This window comes from Notechis scutatus, chromosome 3 (genome assembly GCF_049901735.1).
Source record: "Notechis scutatus isolate UNSWTSFEM ecotype Mainland chromosome 3, rNotScu1.2, whole genome shotgun sequence".
Lineage (NCBI taxonomy): Eukaryota > Metazoa > Chordata > Lepidosauria > Squamata > Elapidae > Notechis > Notechis scutatus.
The window spans coordinates 115,648,157-115,667,582 of record NC_142011.1 but is presented as its reverse complement, the minus strand read 5'-3'; the positions used below and the strand labels follow the sequence as shown (position 1 = coordinate 115,667,582).

Genomic DNA, 19,426 nt, shown 5'->3' with positions numbered 1-19,426 from the left:
GATGTGTCCTGGGAATCTCTGGAAAAGTTCGTTCTAAAAAGGGGGTGGGGAGAAATTAGGTATGCCCTGGGAAACTGTGAAAAAGATCGTTCCTTACAAAAGGGGTGGGGAGGAATTAACATATTGGCTTTTGTTTCACTAAATACACATCGAGATAAGGGGAGGGGTTGTAAACTCCCTTATGTATCCCTGTATGCCTGAGAGACCTCAGACGCGGCTTTGAACTCCTACATGAATTGTCTCATCTCAATAAAGGATTCCTTCTTGATACGTTTTGATACATTTTCAGAAGTTCATTTTAGTTGAGTGAATGGGAAAAGTTCTGTACCCTGACAGCGAGTTTGACCTATTCTATTCTATTCTATTCTATTCTATTCTATTCTATTCTATTCTATTCTATTCTCTGGATATGTATTTGGCTGAATTCAGTCCAGATTTAAAGGAACTATAGTATCTGAGTTGTAAATGTAGACTGAGGAGGCCATAGCAGTTACATACCAGAGTGCATTTGCCCTATGGATAGTTGAGATAGGCATCTATGAAATGTTTTTTGTAAATTAATTTTGGATTTGTTCATTTTTTGCTCATAACCAGAATAGTGGCTGGATTGGTGATGCAGGAATGGGAGTATGACATATTGAAAAAATGCATCAGCCATATATTATTCTAAAACATTTCTATCCAGTGATTGGAAAAGTTTCATATATTCAATATCTGGTTGACTATTTGATATTTGCTAGAATATTTACTATCCCTGGACAAAGTGAAAGACTTCTTGAATGAGAAGTAAAACATTTTCAAAGAAAAAAACCAAGAAAGTCCAGTTGTCTTTTTGGGGGAAAAAAACACCTTTAGGACAATCATGACCTAGATGACTGAGAATCTGCATAGACATCCCAGGACAAAATTGATCTGAAAGATGAAAGCAGATTTAATTATGCAAATCCTGGCATATTGGTCCTGACAGAAAGGTGGGAGCGATGTCATAACAGATGAAGTTTCTTAGATGGGAAGCAAAATTTCTTCTTCTTCTTCTTCTTCTTCTTCTTCTTCTTCTTCTTCTTCTTCTTCTTCTTCTTCTTCTTCTTCTTCTTCTTCTTCTTCTTCTTCTTCTTCTTCTTCTTCTTCTTCTTCTTCTTCACAGAAAAACAGTCCAGTTGCCTTTTGAAAAAGCACCTTTGCAACAACCAAGACCAGGAGGACTCAAATCTCCACAGATGTTTCTATATATACACTTTTACAGTACAATCACAACAAAAGTCCTTTTTGTCTACATTGAAAACTATTAATATATTATTTTGATGTGACAAAAGACACCAAGATTCTACAACGTTTTGTTCTTTGGAAAAGATGCACACACTTTCCTATACTTTAAATAAATGCCCTTTTCAATCGAGTTTCATAAATTCAGTGCTACATTTTACTTTGCACACAAGGTGGTGCTATTGCACCAAACAGTAAAAAGAGAGATTCATATACTTCAGAATGATCCAGTCATTAGGTAAAGGAATCTCAGAACAAAAGGCAACAGCTCTCAATTAAATTTTGAGAAATTTCCGAAGAAAATATCCAAGCATGAATACCAAAAAATAACTCCCATTGGATTCTGATCACAACTATAAAGGAAATTATAGGAGTTGCTTTATAAAGAATCTTATTGAATGTATGACCTTTCCTGAAAGAGGCTGGAAAAATGGAAGCATCTCGTCCTAGCAGGCAAGTGGTCTTGTTCTTTATTTCTCTATGTAGCTCTGGTATGTGGTGTGAACCATTCTGCTATTCAGTGCCTGAGGAAAAGAAAGCTGGATCAATAGTAGCAAATGTTCTAAAAGATTTGAAAATAGATGTGAAGGAGCTCTCTGCTCGCAGAGCACAGTTGATTTCTAAGACTTCCGGGCAGAATTTCCAGCTGGATCCTCATTCTGGGAATATAATATTGAGGGATAAAATTGACCGAGAAGCTTTATGTGGTCTGAGTGATCCTTGCACTTTATTCTCTGAAATTTTGCTGGAAAATCCTCTTCAATTCTTCAAAATTGAAGTTCAGGTAGAAGATGTCAATGATAATTCCCCTACATTCTCTAAGAATCAATTCCTTTTTGAAATACCTGAACAGACTCCCATAAATGCACATTTCCCCTTGGAGACAGCACATGATTTAGACAAAGGAAAAAATGCTATCCGGAACTACATACTTAGCCCAAACGAATATTTTAAGCTGGACGTACAAAGTCAAAATAATGGCAAGAAATATGCAGAACTGGTTTTGGCAAAACCGTTAGACCGCGAGGTGATCCCTCAGTTTATCCTCACTCTGGAAGCTGTGGATGGAGGGATCCCAAGGAGAACTGGCACAGCACAGATAATCATTGATATTCTGGATATCAATGATAATGTGCCCCAATTTGAACAAACCATGTATAAAGTGCAGCTAATGGAAAATAGTCATACAGGTTCATTGGTTGTTAAAGTTGAAGCCACTGACAAAGACATTGGATCGAATGCTCACATCATTTACACTTTTAGCCAAGCACCAGCAGAAGTACTTCAATCATTCAGGTTAAACAATCATACTGGGGAAATCACACTTGTAGGGAAAATTGATTATGAAGAAAATCATAATTATGAACTCAGCATCAAAGCCACAGATGGAGGGGGATTGTCCACTTATTGTAAAGTTCTTGTTGAGATTGAAGATGAGAATGATAATGCTCCAGAAATAATTGTATCATCCATCACTAATCCTTTACCAGAAAATTCTCCCCCGGAAACACTGGTGGCTCTTTTTGGCATCAGAGATCAAGACTCCGGAGACAATGGCAGAACTACCTGCAACACTGAGAAAAACCTGCCTTTTATACTAAAACTGACTGAGAACAATTACTACCAGCTTGTGACTCAACAGCCATTGGACAGAGAAGAAACGCCACAATATAACATCACCATCACAGCCACCGACCATGGTTCTCCCAGACTCACTTCAGTGACTGTTATTAGCATTCTACTTTCAGACGTCAATGATAACCCTCCAATGTTTGAAAGAAGTTTCTACAATTTGCACTTACGAGAAAACAACATTCCAGGACTGCTCATTGGATCAGTCCATGCCGCGGATGTGGACACAGAAGAGAATGCCAAAGTAACCTACTCTCTTTTGTTTGGAAAGATCAGGGAAGAGCCTGCATCATCTTACATCTCCATCAACTCTGAAACTGGGAACTTGTATGCCATTCGATCTGTGGATTACGAGGATATACAGGATTTCCAGGTGATGGTGAGGGCTGTAGACAAGGGCTCCCCTCCACTGAGCTCAGAAACAATGGTCCGAGTTCTTATCACGGATGAAAATGACAATGTCCCCTTCATCCTCTGCCCCCTTCAGAACAGCACTTCTCCATCAAATGATCTGGTTCCCCGGGGAGCAGAGACAGGCTACCTAGTCACCAAAGTGGTGGCAGTGGACAGAGATTCTGGGCAGAATTCTTGGCTTTCCTATCAGTTGCTGAAGGCCACAGATCCAAGTCTCTTTGCTGTTGGGACTCAGAATGGAGAGGTGAAAACCATGAGGCCAATGAACACCCGAGACAGTTTCAAGCACACTCTTATTGTGGTAGTTAGGGATAATGGGCATCCTCCTCAGTCTGCCTCTGCGACCCTAAGAATTCTTCTAGTGGACGGCTTCTCCGAGCCTTACATGAAAATTATGGATAATCCTAAGGGTGAAATCCTGCAGGAAGGAGATCATACTCTAACAATGTATTTGATTATCTGCTTGGTTGCCATCTCATCCATTTTTCTGCTTTCTGTCATGGTGTTCATTGCAACCAAGTTTCAGAAGCAAAGGAAGTTCATAGGAAGTTCTAATTCTGCATCGAATTTCCCTGGGGGACCAAACTTGCAAGACAAGTGTGTAGATCCTAATTCTGGGACATCTTCCCAGGCCTACAGCTATGAAGTGTGCTTAGCTGATGGGTCTCTGAGCAGTGAGTTCAAGTTCCTTAGGCCTTTCTTTCCTGTTTTTACTATGGAGCATCAAAGAACTATGCTGAATCCAGAGATTGGAAATGAGTGCTGTGATCTTCCCAATCAATTGGAGGAAGGAGAGCATATATCCCAGGTGAGTATAATCTGTTAATGAAGAAATTTATGTTAGAACATTGAATAATAGTGTTGAAAGGGACCTTGGGGGTCTTCCAGTCCAATTCCCTGGTTGAGCAGGAGATGCCATGCCATTTCAGACAAATGGTTTTCCAGTCTCTTTTTGAAAGCCTCCAGTGATGGAACACCTACAACTTCTGAAGGCAAGTATTTCATTGGATGCTTGCTCTCACCATTAATAGTTAATTTCCATACATTGTTTCCTGTCTTGCCTTTTGTTGTTTAGGAAAATAGTTTGAACCTCTCATTTTTGTAGGAGCCCCTCAAACATTGGAACAATGCTATCATGCCTGTCATTCCTTTTTATTAGACTAGACATACCCAATTCCTGTAACCGTTCTTTATATGTTTTAGCCTCCAGCCACCTAATCATTTTTTTGCTTTTCTCTGCACTCTTTCCAGAGTCTTGAACTCTATTTTTTTCTGTGGTGAGCAGGACTAGATGCATTATTCCAAGAGTTGTCTTACTAAAGCTTTGTAAAACGATACTAATGCTATCTATCCCACATTTTACTAGCTTGTCAAAAAGTAGTGATCTACTTTATTAAACGATTTACTGAAATCTAAGTATATTATGTCCACAGCATTTCACTGATCTACTAATTTGATCACTTTGTTGAAGAATGAAATAAGATTTGTTTGGCATGATCCATTTTTGATGAACGTGTTGGTTTCTGTTTTTAAGCTTGTTGCATCTAGGTGTTCACAGATTTGTTGCTTGATTATTTTCCTAATTTTCCAAAATTTTCTCAAGTATTGATGTCAGGCTGATTGGTCTGTAATTTCCTGGATCTTCCTGGATTTTTTCCTCTTTTTTTGAAGATGGGAACCAAATCAGCTCTTTCCCAATCCTCAGTAGTTTCCCTGTGCTCCAAGAACATTGAAAGATACAATTCAATAGTTCTGAGATTACATCTGCCAGTTCCCACAGAACTCTGGGATATAGTCCATCAGGACCCAGTGACCTGAATCCACCTAGAGCTGACAGGTGTTCTCTTATCTTATTTTTGCTTATTTTATTTTATTTTAATTTGCATTCCTAACCTGTCATTTATGCATCCATTGAGTAGTGTTTCCTTTTTGCGTGAAAAATGAGTTAAACAGTTCTGCTTTCTCTCTACTGTCCATTACTTCTTTGCCATCTTGTACCATTAGTGGACCGATTGTTTGTGTTGAAGGAAACTTTTTAAAATTGTTTTTGACATTTGTTGCAAGTCTTACTTTGTGCAAAGCCTTAGCTTTCCTAATTTCACCTTTGCAGGTTCAAGCTACTTTTTGGTATTCTGCCTTAGTTTGTATCCCTCTATTTTTTGTAGTTATCCTTTTTTCCCCTCTCAGTTGGTCTGAGAATCTTTTGTGCAATCATGCTGATTGTTTTCTTGGTTTTCTTTTTAATAGCATTGAACTGGACTGGGCTTTTAATGTACATTAATGTAATTTAATCCTTTAATGTAAAGAATTATCTGTTAAAAACCTCAGCATAAATTTCCCAAAGATAATTAATCACACTGACAATTTTTATTGGTGTTGCTTGTATTTTATGTCCTACACAGATATTTTATCTTCCATTGTCTTATGTAGTTTGTTGAGCGAGAAATTCTTTAATAAATCCTGCCTTCAAAAAAATCTTCAAGTTTCCTGAAAGAAAATTAAATAATTTGCAAAGAAATTATTGCAAGTGGGTATTTGAGGGAAGGAATGTGACTGAATAAAAAAAGATTTTCTGGCCAAAAAATGAATTAACAGATTAACAGAGTTGGAAGGGACCTTGTAGGTCATCTATTCCAACCCCCCACCCAAGCAGGAGACCCTACACCATTTCTGACAAATGGCAGTCCAATAACTTATTGAAAGCCTCCAGTGATAAAGCTCTCACAACTTCCAAAGGCAAGCTGTTCCCTTGGTTGATTGTTCTCACTGTCAGAAAATTTCTCCTTATTTCCAGGTTTAATCTCTCCTCGACTCATTTCCATTCATTATTCCATTTCTGGCCTTCAGGTGCTTTGGAAAATAGCTTGACCCCCTCCTCCCTGTGGCAGCCCCTCAAATATTGGAACACTGCGATCATGCTCCCCTGGTCCTTCTCTTCACTAGACTGACCATGACCAGTTCCTGAAACTGTTCTCCATACGTTCTAGTCTCCAGCCCCCTAATCATCCTGGTTGCTCTTCTCTGCACTTTTTCTAGTCTCAACATCTTTTTTATAGTGTGGTGACCAAAACTGGATGCAGTATTCTAGGTGTGGTTTTGCTAAGGCTTTATAGAGTGGTATTAGTACCTCACTTGATCTTGATGGTATCGCTCTGTTAATGCAGCTTAGGATTGCATTGGCTTTTAGGCTGCCACCGCACACTGCTGGCTCATATTTAGCTGATTGTCCACTAAGACTCCCTCTCAGTTACTGCTATTAAGTCTGGTTTCACCCAGTCTATTATGTGTACTTTTGGTTTTTCTTGCCTAAGTGTAAGACTTTACTTTTCTTTACATTGAATTTCATTTTGTTAGATAGGGCCCAGCAGTGGTGAGATTCAGCCAGTTCACACCAGTTTGGGAGAACTGGTTGTTAACTTTCTGAGAAGTTTGGTGAACTGGTTGTTGGAAGAAATCATTAGGGCAGAAAACCGGTTGTTAAATTATTTGAATCCCACCACTGGGGCCCAGTGTTCAAGTCTGTCAAGATCCATTTGGATCTTGAGTCTATCTTCCTGCCAGCTTAGTATATCTGCAAATTTGGTAAGTTCCACTTCTATTCTCCCATTTAAGTCATTTATGAAGATATTGAAGAGTACTGGGCCTAAGATAGAACCTTGTGGTACCCCACTGCTTACTTCCCTCCATGTAGACATAGACCCATTAAAGACTACTTGTTGAGTACAGTTTGTCAGCCAGTTACAAATCCATCTGATGTATTGTGGGAGCTTCCTCATTTTAGACTTTCAAGAAGAGATTGGACTGCCAGACTGCCACTTGTCAGAAATGGTGTAGGGTCTCTTCCAACTCTGTTAATTTAATCCAAGGGTCTTCAAACTTGGCAAGTTTAAGACTTGTGGACTTCAACTCCCAGAATTCTTGCGCTAACATGATGGGAGGAGAAATTCTGGGAGTTGAAGTCCACAAGTCTTAAAGCTGTCAAGTTTGAAGACCCCTGATCTAATCTAATGATGCTATCTATTCCACTATTTTCTAGCTTACCAAGAAATAGGTTGTGGTCTACTTTGTCAAATGCCTTGCTGAAGTCTAAGTATATTATATTCACAGTATTTCGCTGGTCTACTAATTTAGTCACTATGTTGAAGAATGAAATAAGATTGGTTTGGCATGATCTGTTTTTAACAAACCTGTGCTGACTGCTAGTTATTACATTACTTGTTTCTAGATGTTGGCTGATCTGTTTATTTATTATCTTTTCCAGTATCTTCCTGGGTATTGATGATAGGCTGATTGGTCTGTAGATTCCCGTGTCTGTTTCCCCGCCACACTTTTTTTTTTTTTTTTTTTGAAGATGGGAACCACATCAGCTCTTTTCCTCTTTTCCTCTGGTAGTTCCCTGGTGCTCCAGGATTTTTGAAAGATGTGGTGCAGTGGTTCTGAGCTGTCATCTGCCAGCTGATTTAGAACTCTGGGGTGTAATCGATCAGGTCCCGGTGATTTATATTCATCAAGATCAGACAGGTGTTCTCTTATTTTAACTTTTTCATCAAGATCAGGCAGGTGTTTTCTTATTTTAACTTTTTCATCAAGATCAGGCAGGTGTTTTCTTATTTTAACTTTTATTTCTAGTCTGTCTTTTACAGTTACGTTTTTGGTGGGTTGAGGTATAGTTTCTTTTTGCGTGAAGACTAATGCAAAGAATGAGTTAAGCAGGTCTGCTTTCTCTCTGTTGCTTGTAACTTCCTTGCTATCTTCTCTCTTTAGTGGACCGTCTGTTTCCTTTATTTTTTTTACTCATTTATATGGTGGAAGAAAACTTTTTTGTTATCTTTGACTTTTGTTGCAAGCCTTTGTTCATTCTGAGCCTTAGCTTTCCTGACTTTGTCTTTGCAGATTCTGATTATCTGCTGATATTCTGCCTTAGTTGTGTGTCCCTCTTTCCATTTTTGTACTTGTCCTTTTTGTCTTGCAATTTGTCAAAGATTATGTCAGATTATTATGTCAATTATTTTTCTTCTTTCTCCAAATTGACCAAGTATCTTCTACCGTCCACAGGTAAAGGGTGAAGGACAGCAGCAGGGAGATTAATTCCAATATTTAATTATCTGCTTGGTTGCCATCTCATCCATTTTTTCATCCATTGCACCCAATATTTTACAACCCCTGCATCCGGGGAAAGGGAGCAAACTGTCAGGGTTTCAACCCTGAAGCTGACTGACCAAAGCAATTTTTTGACCGAAACCTTCAATTTTCTTGAAAAGAAAAGAAACTAATTTGCAAAATATTTGGAATTTTGCAGGGGGTTGAATGGGTGTTTGAAAGAAGGAATGTGGACTGAGTGAAAAACTATTTAAATGAGATTTGAGTACATTGATCAAAAACAGAAGGTTTTATTTATTTTATTTATTTATTTTTGTCAATTGCTTACAAGATAATAGGTATAAGTAAAAACATAGTTATGAATACATGGATACATATAAGAAAAATAAAAGAAACAATAGGACAGGGACGGTAGGCACGTTGGTGCGCTTATGCACGCTCCCTACAGACCTCTTAGGAAAGGGGTGAGGTCAATAGTAGACAGTCTAAGGTTAAAGTTTTTGGGGTTTGGGGAAGAAACCACAGAGTCAGGTAGAGTATTCCAGACATTGACCACTCTGTTGCTGAAGTCGTATTTCCTGCAATCAAGTTTGGTGCGATTAACCTTGAGTTTGTATCTATTGTTTGCTCTTGTGTTGTTATGGTTGAAGCTGAAGTATTCATTGACAGGTAGGACATTGTAATGTATGATTTTATATACTATACTTAGATCGGACCGAAGGCAGCATAGTTTTAGGTTTTCTAGGTCTAGAATTCTAGAATTTATAATTCATCTCATGATCAAGGCTCAATTCTGACTGTTGGATAGTGGTACAAAAGTGATTAAAAGCTTAAACAGGTCAGGATTTTGAGAACCATGTGGTGAAGATTTCCAGAAAGATGAAAATTTGTCAGAAAAAAATACCAACTAAAACAGAAGGGATATGAAATAGCTGGTTTGTGTTGTGAATGAATTAAAAGTAATAAACCTAAATGCAAAGCAGGTTTTGGAAGCCTGCACATTTGATTGGTCCTTAAACAATGAACAAGGATTGGTTCATAACAAGCCTCTGATTGGCCAAGCTTAGGACACTTCTTATTGGTTATTAGTTTGAACTTGATGCACTTAGTATTGGTTAAGAGGGTAACAGCCAACCCTATAAAAGGGGCTACTGCTGCCCATAGCCTTGCTCTGTTCTGTTCTATTTACTGTTATTAAAGAGTTGAAGTCACTGGTCAGATGTCTGGTCTCCATTATTCTCCAAACATAACACTGGCGACGAGGATGGGATGCGGAGACCGAAGAGCTGACTGAGTTACAGAGCAACCAACAGAGCACGTGGTCGAACACGCACCATCAACGGCAACATGGCCAGCGGTGCCGTACCACCCGCTCCATTCAACCCAGAAACCGAAGACTGGGAATCGTACATGGATAGGTTCCAGATGTTTCTGGAGACCAACAATTTGAAAGATGCAACAACCGGCAAAAAAGAGCTATCTTTCTAACTCACTGCGGGCCTACCGTGTTTAAAATGGCAAAATCACTTGCCAAGCCAGCTGAAGTAAAAGAGATGGACTGGGACGTCCTCGAGCCTTTACTACAGGCTCACTACACGCCCACTGTGCCAACCTTAGTCAGAAGACACGAATATTACCAGAGGGACCAACGGAAGGGCGAAAGCCTTGCCAATTACATCGCAGACCTCCGCAACCTTGGAGGCCTCTGCGGATTCTCCGACTTAGAAGAAGCCCTCTGGGACCGCCTGGTTCTGGGCCTAGAAGACGGCACGATCCAGAGCAAAATTATGGCTAAGGGGGACATCAGCCTCACCGATGCCCTTAAAGAAGCCACTGCAGCGGAGGCGACCAAGAAGTCGGCAGCCCGAATGCGCCGCACCAACGCACCGCTACGTCAACTCACCAAAGATACCTCGCCTCGCTCAGAGAGACACCCGGTATCGACTCACCACGAAGACCTAGAATCCCCATCAGAAAGCGATGAGGAAGAGGTCAACCGACTCCGAATGGAACGAGACCAGTTCACACAACCCTCATCCCGACCGTGTGCAGGATGTGGGGCGAATCACCCACGATCCAGCTGCAAATTCCTCGACGCACTCTGCCGCAATTGCGGGAAAAGAGGTCACATCGAAAGGTTTGCAGAAGCAAACAAAACTCCAAACCCCGACAGGCCGAATGCCAGTCTTCAGAATTCTTCGGCACACCCCGAAACAAACTGAATCACCAATGGGGAAGCCACTCCTACAGAAACAAACCATCCATCACTTCCACCAGGCATGAAGAAACCAGGCGGGAAGAGACCCACCAAACAATTACCATAGGCCACGCTACATCCCTTGATGCCGGGAAAATCCGAGTAGAGGTCGCGATCGAAAACAAACCTTGCATCATGGAGGTGGACTCAGGATCATCCCTCTCGATGGTGTCAGGAAGACGCTTCAACAGCTCATCCCGACGATTCGCCGCCAAGACCTAAACCCTCAAAGGGTTATCCTCAAAGATTACCAGGGTAACCGAATTCCCATTGTCGGGTCCCGCCGATTCCAGGTCTCTTTCAAGGACCGCACCGTCGCACTGCCACTGACTGTCGTGGACCGTGACCGGCCTAGTCTTTTAGGCCTTCAATGGTTCAGACCACTTGGAATCACTGTAGCGGGAGTCCACCGTGCCGAGAGCAACGATTGGGAGGAAGCCCTCGTGCAAGAATTCCAAGATGTTTTCACGAACAGACTAGGCAAGTACAAGGGGACCCCAATCTCATTTAGCTTGAACCCGAGGTAGCACCCATCCGCCTTAAGCCGCAGCGGGTGCCGTTCGCCCTGAAACCTAAAATCGATGAACAACTCGATAAACTGATAGAACAGGGCGTGTTGGAACCCACCGACCACGCCCGATGGGAAACCCCAATAGTGACACCTATCAAGCCTGATGGGTCACTGAGAATTTGCGGAGACTACCGGGCCACCCTAAACCACGCACTCCAGCAAAGTGCATATCCAGTGCCGGTAGTGCAACACCTGCTCCATTCCTGGGTGGCGGAAAGTTTTCGCTAAACTAGACCTAGCGCAGGCTTATCAACAATTGCCTGTAGATTCAGCCACCGCGGAGGCGCAAACTATCGTCACGCATAGGGGCGCATTTAAATGCAACTGGCTCCAGTTCGGGGTGAGCGTCGCCCAGGAATCTTTCAGAGCTTAATGGAAAGGCTGTTACAAGGGATAAGAGGGGTCGTACCGTATTTCGACGATGTGCTCATCGCCGCCCGAACAGGGACATTCTAGAAAAACGACTCCGCCTAGTTTTACAAAGGTTCCAAAACGCAGGCCTCAAAGTCAAAAAAATAAATGCCAGCTATGTACCGAAAGGGTGGAGTTTTTGGGATACCTCCTGGACAGTCAAGGAATCCATCCCACTGAGGACAAACTAAAGGCAATTAAGAAGGCCCCCACTCCAAGGAACAAGGCAGATCTACAGGCGTTCCTTGGACTTATCAATTTTTATAACGCCTTTTACCCAATAAAGCAACCGTAGCTGAACCATTACATAGACTCTTAGACAAAAAGCAACGTGGGTTTGGGGACAACGTGAACAAAACGCTTTCCAGCAAGTAAAGAAATTGCTAACTTCTGATTCTGTACTTATGCAGTACAACGAGAGACTAACTTACTTGTGACGCCTCACCTTTTGGCATTGGAGCAATCTTGGCCCATGTCTTACCGAACGGAGCAGAAGCTCCCGTCGCATTTTTTCACGAACTTTAGCTAAAGCTGAAAGAAATTATAGTCAGCTGGATAAAGAAGCTTTAGCTATTGTGGCGGCAGTTAAAAGGTTTCATGAATATGTGTATGGGCGTGCGTTTACAATAATTACGGATCATAAACCACTACTGGGGATTATTGCGGGTAATAAACCAACCCTGTATATATTGTCCCCCAGAATGACCCGCTGGTCTGAATTCTTGGCGGCGTACAACTACACCTTGCAGCACCGCCCGGGAAATCAATTCTCCACGCTGATTCATTGAGCAGAACACCGCTTCCAGAATTGGTTGAAGATCCAGCCCCAACCATCACAACGTTGCAAATTGAGACTCTACACGCACCGCCATTGACGGCGAGAGACATTGCCCTCGAGACAAAACGAGATCCGGTCCTGCAACACATCTTACGCTGGGTTGAGCGTGGGTGGCCAACAGAACAGCTATCACCTGAATGGGCGCCCTTTAAAGCACGCCAAACCGAGCTGTTTTCTCAAAAGGGTTGCATCTTGTGGGGTGATAGAGTCGTAATCCCGGGCAAACTGCAACAAACTGTTTTAGCGGTATTGCACGACGGACATCCGGGCATCGTGCGGATGAAAGCACTCGCACGAAGCTACGCTTGGTGGCCGGGAATCGACAAAAGAATCGAGGCCTGGGTCGCCACTTGTCAACGTTGCCAAGACGTCAGCAACGCCCCACCTAAAGCAAGCCCAACCAAATGGGAAACCCCTAGAGGACCTTGGTCCCGTATCCATATTGACTTTGCGGGGCCTACGAAAGGGCACACTTTCCTTATTACAGTCGATGCCTATTCAAATTGGCTCGAGATCCATTGAATGAGCACCACTACAACGGACTCAGTTATCAACAAATTAAACAAGTTATTTGCCACACATGGTTTTCCGGACGTCCTCGTCTTGGATAACGCCCACAGTTCACAGCATTACCATTCGAACAATATCTTGCTGACCGGGCATCCGCCATGCGTTAACCTCGCCCGCGCACCCTGCGGCGAACGGGCGTGCAGAACGCATGGTACAGTTCGTAAAAAAGACCCTCCACAAAATGGAATTCGGAAACATCAACGAGAAAATCAATCGAATTTTATTATTGCAGCACATCACGCCCCACAGCGTTACTAACAAAACGCCCGCCGAACTTCTTATGGGGCGGAAACTACGATCGCACCTTGACCGGCTCCACCCCGCATACGCACCCGAAAAGCCTTTCGGCTCCAGCAGCAAATGCCGGGAATTTAAGGTAGGCGATTTAATCTTTGCCAAAAACTTCTCCGGCGACCCTTTATGGATACCCGCTACCGTTACCCACCTCACTGGGCCTAAATCTTACCGCCTGCTAACAGACGATGGCAGGGTGTGGAAACGCCACATAGACCAACTCCGTTCGAGATTACTACCCAGCGCCAATGGCTCCCCGGGTTCACCAACTGAGGGGGGAGGAAATATCAAGGAAATTGACTTCGATATAACGGATAGCAGGCCAACGGAAACCCTACGGCCCAGCGAAGTACCGGGATTGAAACGGGAGGGAGTTGACTTTTCCATGGGACTTGAACACGGGGGAAACCGAACTGCGAAACCCCGAAGAAACATTGATTGGCGGAAACAACAACAACGGAAGCAGCACGGAATCACCGTGCAGCGAAACGGAACTTAATAAAGATCATCCAAATGCTCCACCGGAACCGGACTTAAGAACAAACCCAGTGGAGCCACGGAAATCATCCAGACAGACCAAACGGCCTGTCTACCTTGAAGATTTTGTTACAGCTCCCCTCAAATGGAACCCAAGGGGGAGGGGTGTTGTGAATGAATAAAAAGTAATAAACCTAAATGCAAAGCAGGTTTTGGAAGCCTGCACATTTGATTGGTCCTTAAACAATGAACAAGGATTGGTTCATAACAAGCCTCTGATTGGCCAAGCTTAGGACACTTCTTATTGGTTATTAGTTTGAACTTGATGCACTTAGTATTGGTTAAGAGGGTAACAGCCAACCCTATAAAAGGGGCTACTGCTGCCCATAGCCTTGCTCTGTTCTGTTCTATTTAACTCTATTAAAGAGTTGAAGTCACTGGTCAGATGTCTGGTCTCCATTATTCTCCAAACATAACAGTTTGAATAATGCAGAGTGGTCTGCATTAGTTGAACTTTCTGCAACATGTGGGGACAGGATACCAACATACTGAGATATTTACTGGATATTATCAGTTTTCAAGGATGACCAGTACACTTGGTATAAACAGCTCATTTCAAAGAGATGGTCGTAAACTTGACTTCCAGGCACATTTTGCTAGTACAGTTTGTAAGTGGTCTTCCTCCTACTGTAATAATCTTGACCATTTTGGCTGGAGTATTTTATGTCCTTAGAGGCTAACCTCAACAGTTAATGGGCTACTTCACAGAGGAAGGAATGTCTTCTCAATTAAGGGAGTAAAGGAATAATGAGTAGAACCCTGAATCTCCTCCTGCTCCCTCCTTCTCATTGCTATTGAAAGCCCTCAGCTAGCTAAGGGAACTTAATTAGCTACTGTAAAAGAATAGAATAAAATAGAATTCTTTATTGGCCAAATGTGTTTGGACACACAAGGAATTTGTCCTGGTGCATAGGTTATTGCTGGAAGAAATATCCATCTGGTTCAGTTCCGAGCTGGGAGAAAGACACTGGAAACAAAATGGAGGCTGGAGGCTGATTGGAAAGAGGGTCCATTTATTGATGAACAGGACCACATGTTTGTGAGTCTGGTGCAGCTGACAAAATGGAGTTGAGAGTGAGGGTTTTTTTATACCTTCTTTGCACTTGAACTTCCTGTTCCTGTGCAAGAATATATGTTCCATTGGCTGTTGTCAGACTCCCATGGGGCCATGTAGGGGTTATAGTTGCCTCTATAGGAAAAGTACAAAGTACAAATCCTAGGTATTTGTCTGAGCTCAGACGTTTGATTGAAGTTTGGATGATGTAATGAAGAGGCTTGTGTTCTGAAAGGATGTTGGGCAATTCCTATTATGGCTTAAAAGCTTTGTCCTGTTTTGGATCTTGAATGAGGGCTAATCCTACTATGCTGCCTTTGTTTCAAAATATCCTGTCTTGAATGGATTACCAAATCTTCATTTCTAAAAGCTGGGCTCAGTATCTGCTGGGCTATTAAGGAAAGTGAGGGTTGCTTTCTGCCTCTTTAAAAATATTTCTCCATTTCTCCCTTTGGGAAATATAATATTCTGACTTTTTTATGATTCCTCAAAATATTTCATTCTTCTAGAAGGGTGTGGCTTTCCACACTATATAAATATAAGATAGATAAATATTTTTTAAGAAAATTGCCACCATTCTCATTTCTGCTGACTTTTGATCCAGCAAACTCTATCATCCAAGACAAATTTCTCAGCTGTTTTAGTCATGATAGTAAAGCTAAAGTTTAGAAGTTCTTTTGCACTGCAAAAGAGCAGAAAAAAAAGGGATTTTTAATTTTAAACCTGTTGCAAATGCTTGCATTGAGGTGCATTTTGAGATTTTTATACAGTATATAACTTCACAATGCATAGCTATATTAATATATGTACTTATACAGTTAACAGTGTATTTATGTCCAAGATGGCCCAATTGCAGTAAGGAAAGAAATGAAAGAATTGCTTTTCTGGGGCGGTAAGTTGGGAAGTCACAGCAGCAAAGCAACTAAGTTAAAATACATTTTTGCCCGATTGACCACATGGTGGCAGTATTAACAAGGAGAATTAGTCTGTTCTGCATCTTGATCAACATTGGGAGAAGAAACCTAGTACAAAAAATTGGGGAGGGAGAGGATGCAATTCTTTTGTTGTGAAATACATGCAGATTATAAAGTGGCAAAAGTCTGAACAATTAACTACGATGTGAACAATTAAATCATAAAGGAAGGAAGGACTGAATTTTGTGGCAGAATCTGAGGCTACAAGGAAGAGACTGGAATCATGGAGAATTGCTTTTGGAAAAGGCAAGGTCTGTATGTCCTTCTCTCTTTCTCATTCCTTAGAGTAATGTGTGCTTCAATTCGCTTGTCTGTCCCCGAAGAAAAGAAAAGGGGGTTTCTGGTGGCTAATGTGCTCAAGGAATTGAAACTGGAAACAGGGGAGCTCTTCACACGCAAAGCACATTTAGTTGCTGAGGGCACCCAGGAATACTTCCACCTTGATATTCATACTGGGAATCTGTTGATTAATGATAAAATAGACAGAGAAGCTTTATGTGGCCAGAGTGATCCTTGTCTACTTCTTTCTCAGTTGGTTTTGGAAAACCCCTTAGAGATCTTTAATATTGAAATCAAGATAGAAGATGTGAATGACAATGCACCCAAATTTTGGAAAAATGAAGTTAAGGTGGACATTCCTGAAAATATTCCAATAAGTATGATATTTCCCTTAGAATTAGCTCAGGATGACGACATAGGAGATAATAGCATCCAAAATTACATTCTCAGTTCCAATGAGCATTTTCAGCTTGAAGTACGTAAGAATGAAGACGGGAATGACAATATATACCTTGTTTTGAAGAAATCACTAGATAGGGAGAAGATGCCACACCTTGGATTGATTCTAATGGCTGTTGATGGAGGAGTTCCAAAGAAAACCGGCACAGTTCAAATTAATATTAATGTTCTGGATAATAATGATAACTTCCCTCTGTTTAGTAAGTCTGAATACAAGGCAAGCATAAAGGAGAATCTCCCTAAGGGCACTCTTGTGATGAAGGTGGAAGCTACAGATAGTGATGTGGGTTCAAATGCACAGATCCTCTACTCATTCCATCAAGTGCCTGAACGAATAAACAATTTGTTTTATTTAAATGAAATTACTGGTGAAATAACTGTTTGGGGACAGATTGATTATGAAAAAGAGAAGAGTTATAGCATGAGCATCAGAGCAACAGATGGAGGGGGTCTTCCAGGTCAGTGCAAAATACTGATAGAGGTTGAAGATGAGAATGACAACCCCCCAGAGGTGTCCATCATATCTCTGACCAGCACTTTAAAGGAGGATTCTCCCCCGGACACAATGGTGGCCCTCTTCAGTGTGAGAGACCAAGACTCTGGAGACAACAGCAAAACGGTCTGCTCCGTGGAGATGAATCTACCTTTTGTGCTCAAAGCCACCACAAACAACTTTTATCAGCTTGTGCTCCAAAGTCCCCTAGACAGAGAGACAGTCTCTGAGTACAACATCACCATCACAGCCATTGACTGGGGATCTCCTAGGCTCACTTCAACAAGATTGATTAATGTTCAGATCTCCGATGTCAATGACAACTCTCCCCTTTTTGAAAAGTCTTCATATGACATGCAGATCCGGGAGAACAATATTCCAGGCTTGCTCATCGGCTCAGTCCACGCTCTGGATCTGGACACAAAGGTGAATGCTAAAGTGAGTTACTTAGTTCTGTCCGGGAAGAGTGAGGGCCTGGTGACCTCTTACATCTCAATCAACTCTGAAACCGGAAACATGTATGCCCTCCGGTCCCTGGACTATGAGCAGATAAGAGGCTTCAGAGTTACTGTGAGGGCATCTGATGGAGGTTCTCCTTCCCTGAGCTCAGAAGTGATTGTCCGAATCCACATTATAGATGAGAATGACAATGCTCCCTTCTTCCTGTATCCCCTCCAGAACAACACATCCCCATGCAATGAGCTGGTTCCCAAGTCAGCCGAGGCCGGCTATCTGGTCACCAAGGTGGTTGCAGTGGATGCAGATTCTGGCCAAAACTCTTGGCTTTCCTATGAATTGCTGAAGGCCACGGACCCAGCCCTTTTCAGCATAGGAGCGCAGAATGGGGAAGTGAAAACCAGGAGAGCCCTGAATGAGCGAGACACTAACAAGCAGAGGCTGGTGATACAGGTCAGAGACAATGGTCTTCCTCCACAGACCAGCACGGTGTTGCTTAATGTTCTTCTCGTGGATGGCTTTTCGGATCCCTTCCTGAGGAGGGTGGATGTCAGTGTGCAAGAACCGGAAGAAGACAAAACCTTGACCAAGTATTTGGTGATCTGCTTGGCTGCAGTCTCCTTTGTGTTCCTGGTCTGCATTGTTGTGTTTATTGTGGTGAAAGTCTTCAAGAAGGATCCCCAAAGCCATTTTACTGCGGCTGTTCCTCACTTCCCACCTGCCAGTGTTGATACCCAAGAGAACTGTGCTGATTCACAGAACGGGTCGCTTTCCAGGACTTACCGTTATGATGTTTGTTTGACTGGTGGATCCTTAAGTAGCGAGTTCCGATTTCTCAGGCCTCTCTTTCCGGTCTTTTCGGTAGGAGATGCTAACGTCACAGGGAACAATAGTATTTCTGCAGGCATCCAAGATACTTCTGAGGAGGTTGCAGTTAATGGCGCAAAGAAAGAGGTGAGGAAAAAACATACAATTAATTCAGCCTCTTCCTATTCATTCTTCCTCCATTCTTTTTGCTCTATCAGTTATTCGTGAACTACATGCTGGTTATTTATTAAAGAAACAGGTAATTTTACTTTAATTTTAGTTGAGAGCATAGATCACAATTCTTTTCTAGGTAATCCTTGGCTTCAGCGAACATTTAATATTATAATGCACTGAGTGGTAGTTACGACCAATCCTAGAAGTTCCAGTCGTCCCAGGGCCTCCATGATCCTTTGATTGCGATCTGGATGCTTGGCACCCAGCTCACACATAGGATGACTCTGCACCCCGTGATCATGTGGCCACAATTTGCAACCTTTTGTACAGATTTCCCACAAGCAGTTTCAGTGTGGATCCTGGCAGGGAGGGTTGCAAACTGCTCAGGTAAGTCTTACCGAGCTGCAGATTACAACATAGAGCAAAGTGTTCCAGAAATCCTCCTAAAAGGAGCAATATTGAAAACTCAGGAGTTCAAATTTCTATTACAGTTCCCTACAAGAGCATTTTTCCCTACTATAATTATCTTCTAGAATTTTTGACATATAGATTGAGTTTTATAAAATAAATACTCTGAAATATTTCCCCATTTAGAGATTGTCAAAACAATTTACCACCTGGAATTGAAAGATTCTATTGCCAGTATTGAACTTGGGGAACTTGTAAGATGATCTGACAACCTATCAACTTAAAATTATCTTTTTAAAAAAATATTGTTTTAACTTCTTCATATTTTCCTATCACAAGGAAATACTGTGTTTATCAATTGATCAAAGATGTTATCATCTTATTGTCTGGTCAATCTATGTTTAGGTGGATAGGATTTAGGAATGAGCGCAGCAC

At 41.9% G+C, this 19,426-nt stretch overlaps 2 protein-coding genes across 3 annotated transcripts in view; both read left to right on the top strand.

The window, feature by feature from the left end:
* LOC113426379 (protocadherin beta-16-like) overlaps positions 1-19,426 on the top strand; it is a 138,365-nt gene that overhangs the window by 38,282 nt on the left and 80,657 nt on the right. The window contains exon 1 of one of the 2 annotated variants that reach the window (XM_087960997.1): positions 1,498-4,117. The exons of the other annotated variant lie outside the window; for it this stretch is intronic. Within the exon in view, the coding sequence (XP_087817123.1) occupies positions 1,694-4,117 (2,424 nt within the window). The 5' untranslated portion in view covers positions 1,498-1,693. Of the gene's footprint in view, positions 1-1,497; positions 4,118-19,426 lie in introns of those variants that run through there. 2 annotated transcript variants of the gene reach the window in all.
* LOC148131369 (protocadherin beta-16-like) lies at positions 15,975-18,637 on the top strand. The gene has a single exon (XM_087958998.1). It carries the CDS (start codon positions 16,139-16,141, stop codon positions 18,635-18,637), a length of 2,499 nt encoding a protein of 832 aa, XP_087815124.1. The 5' UTR covers positions 15,975-16,138.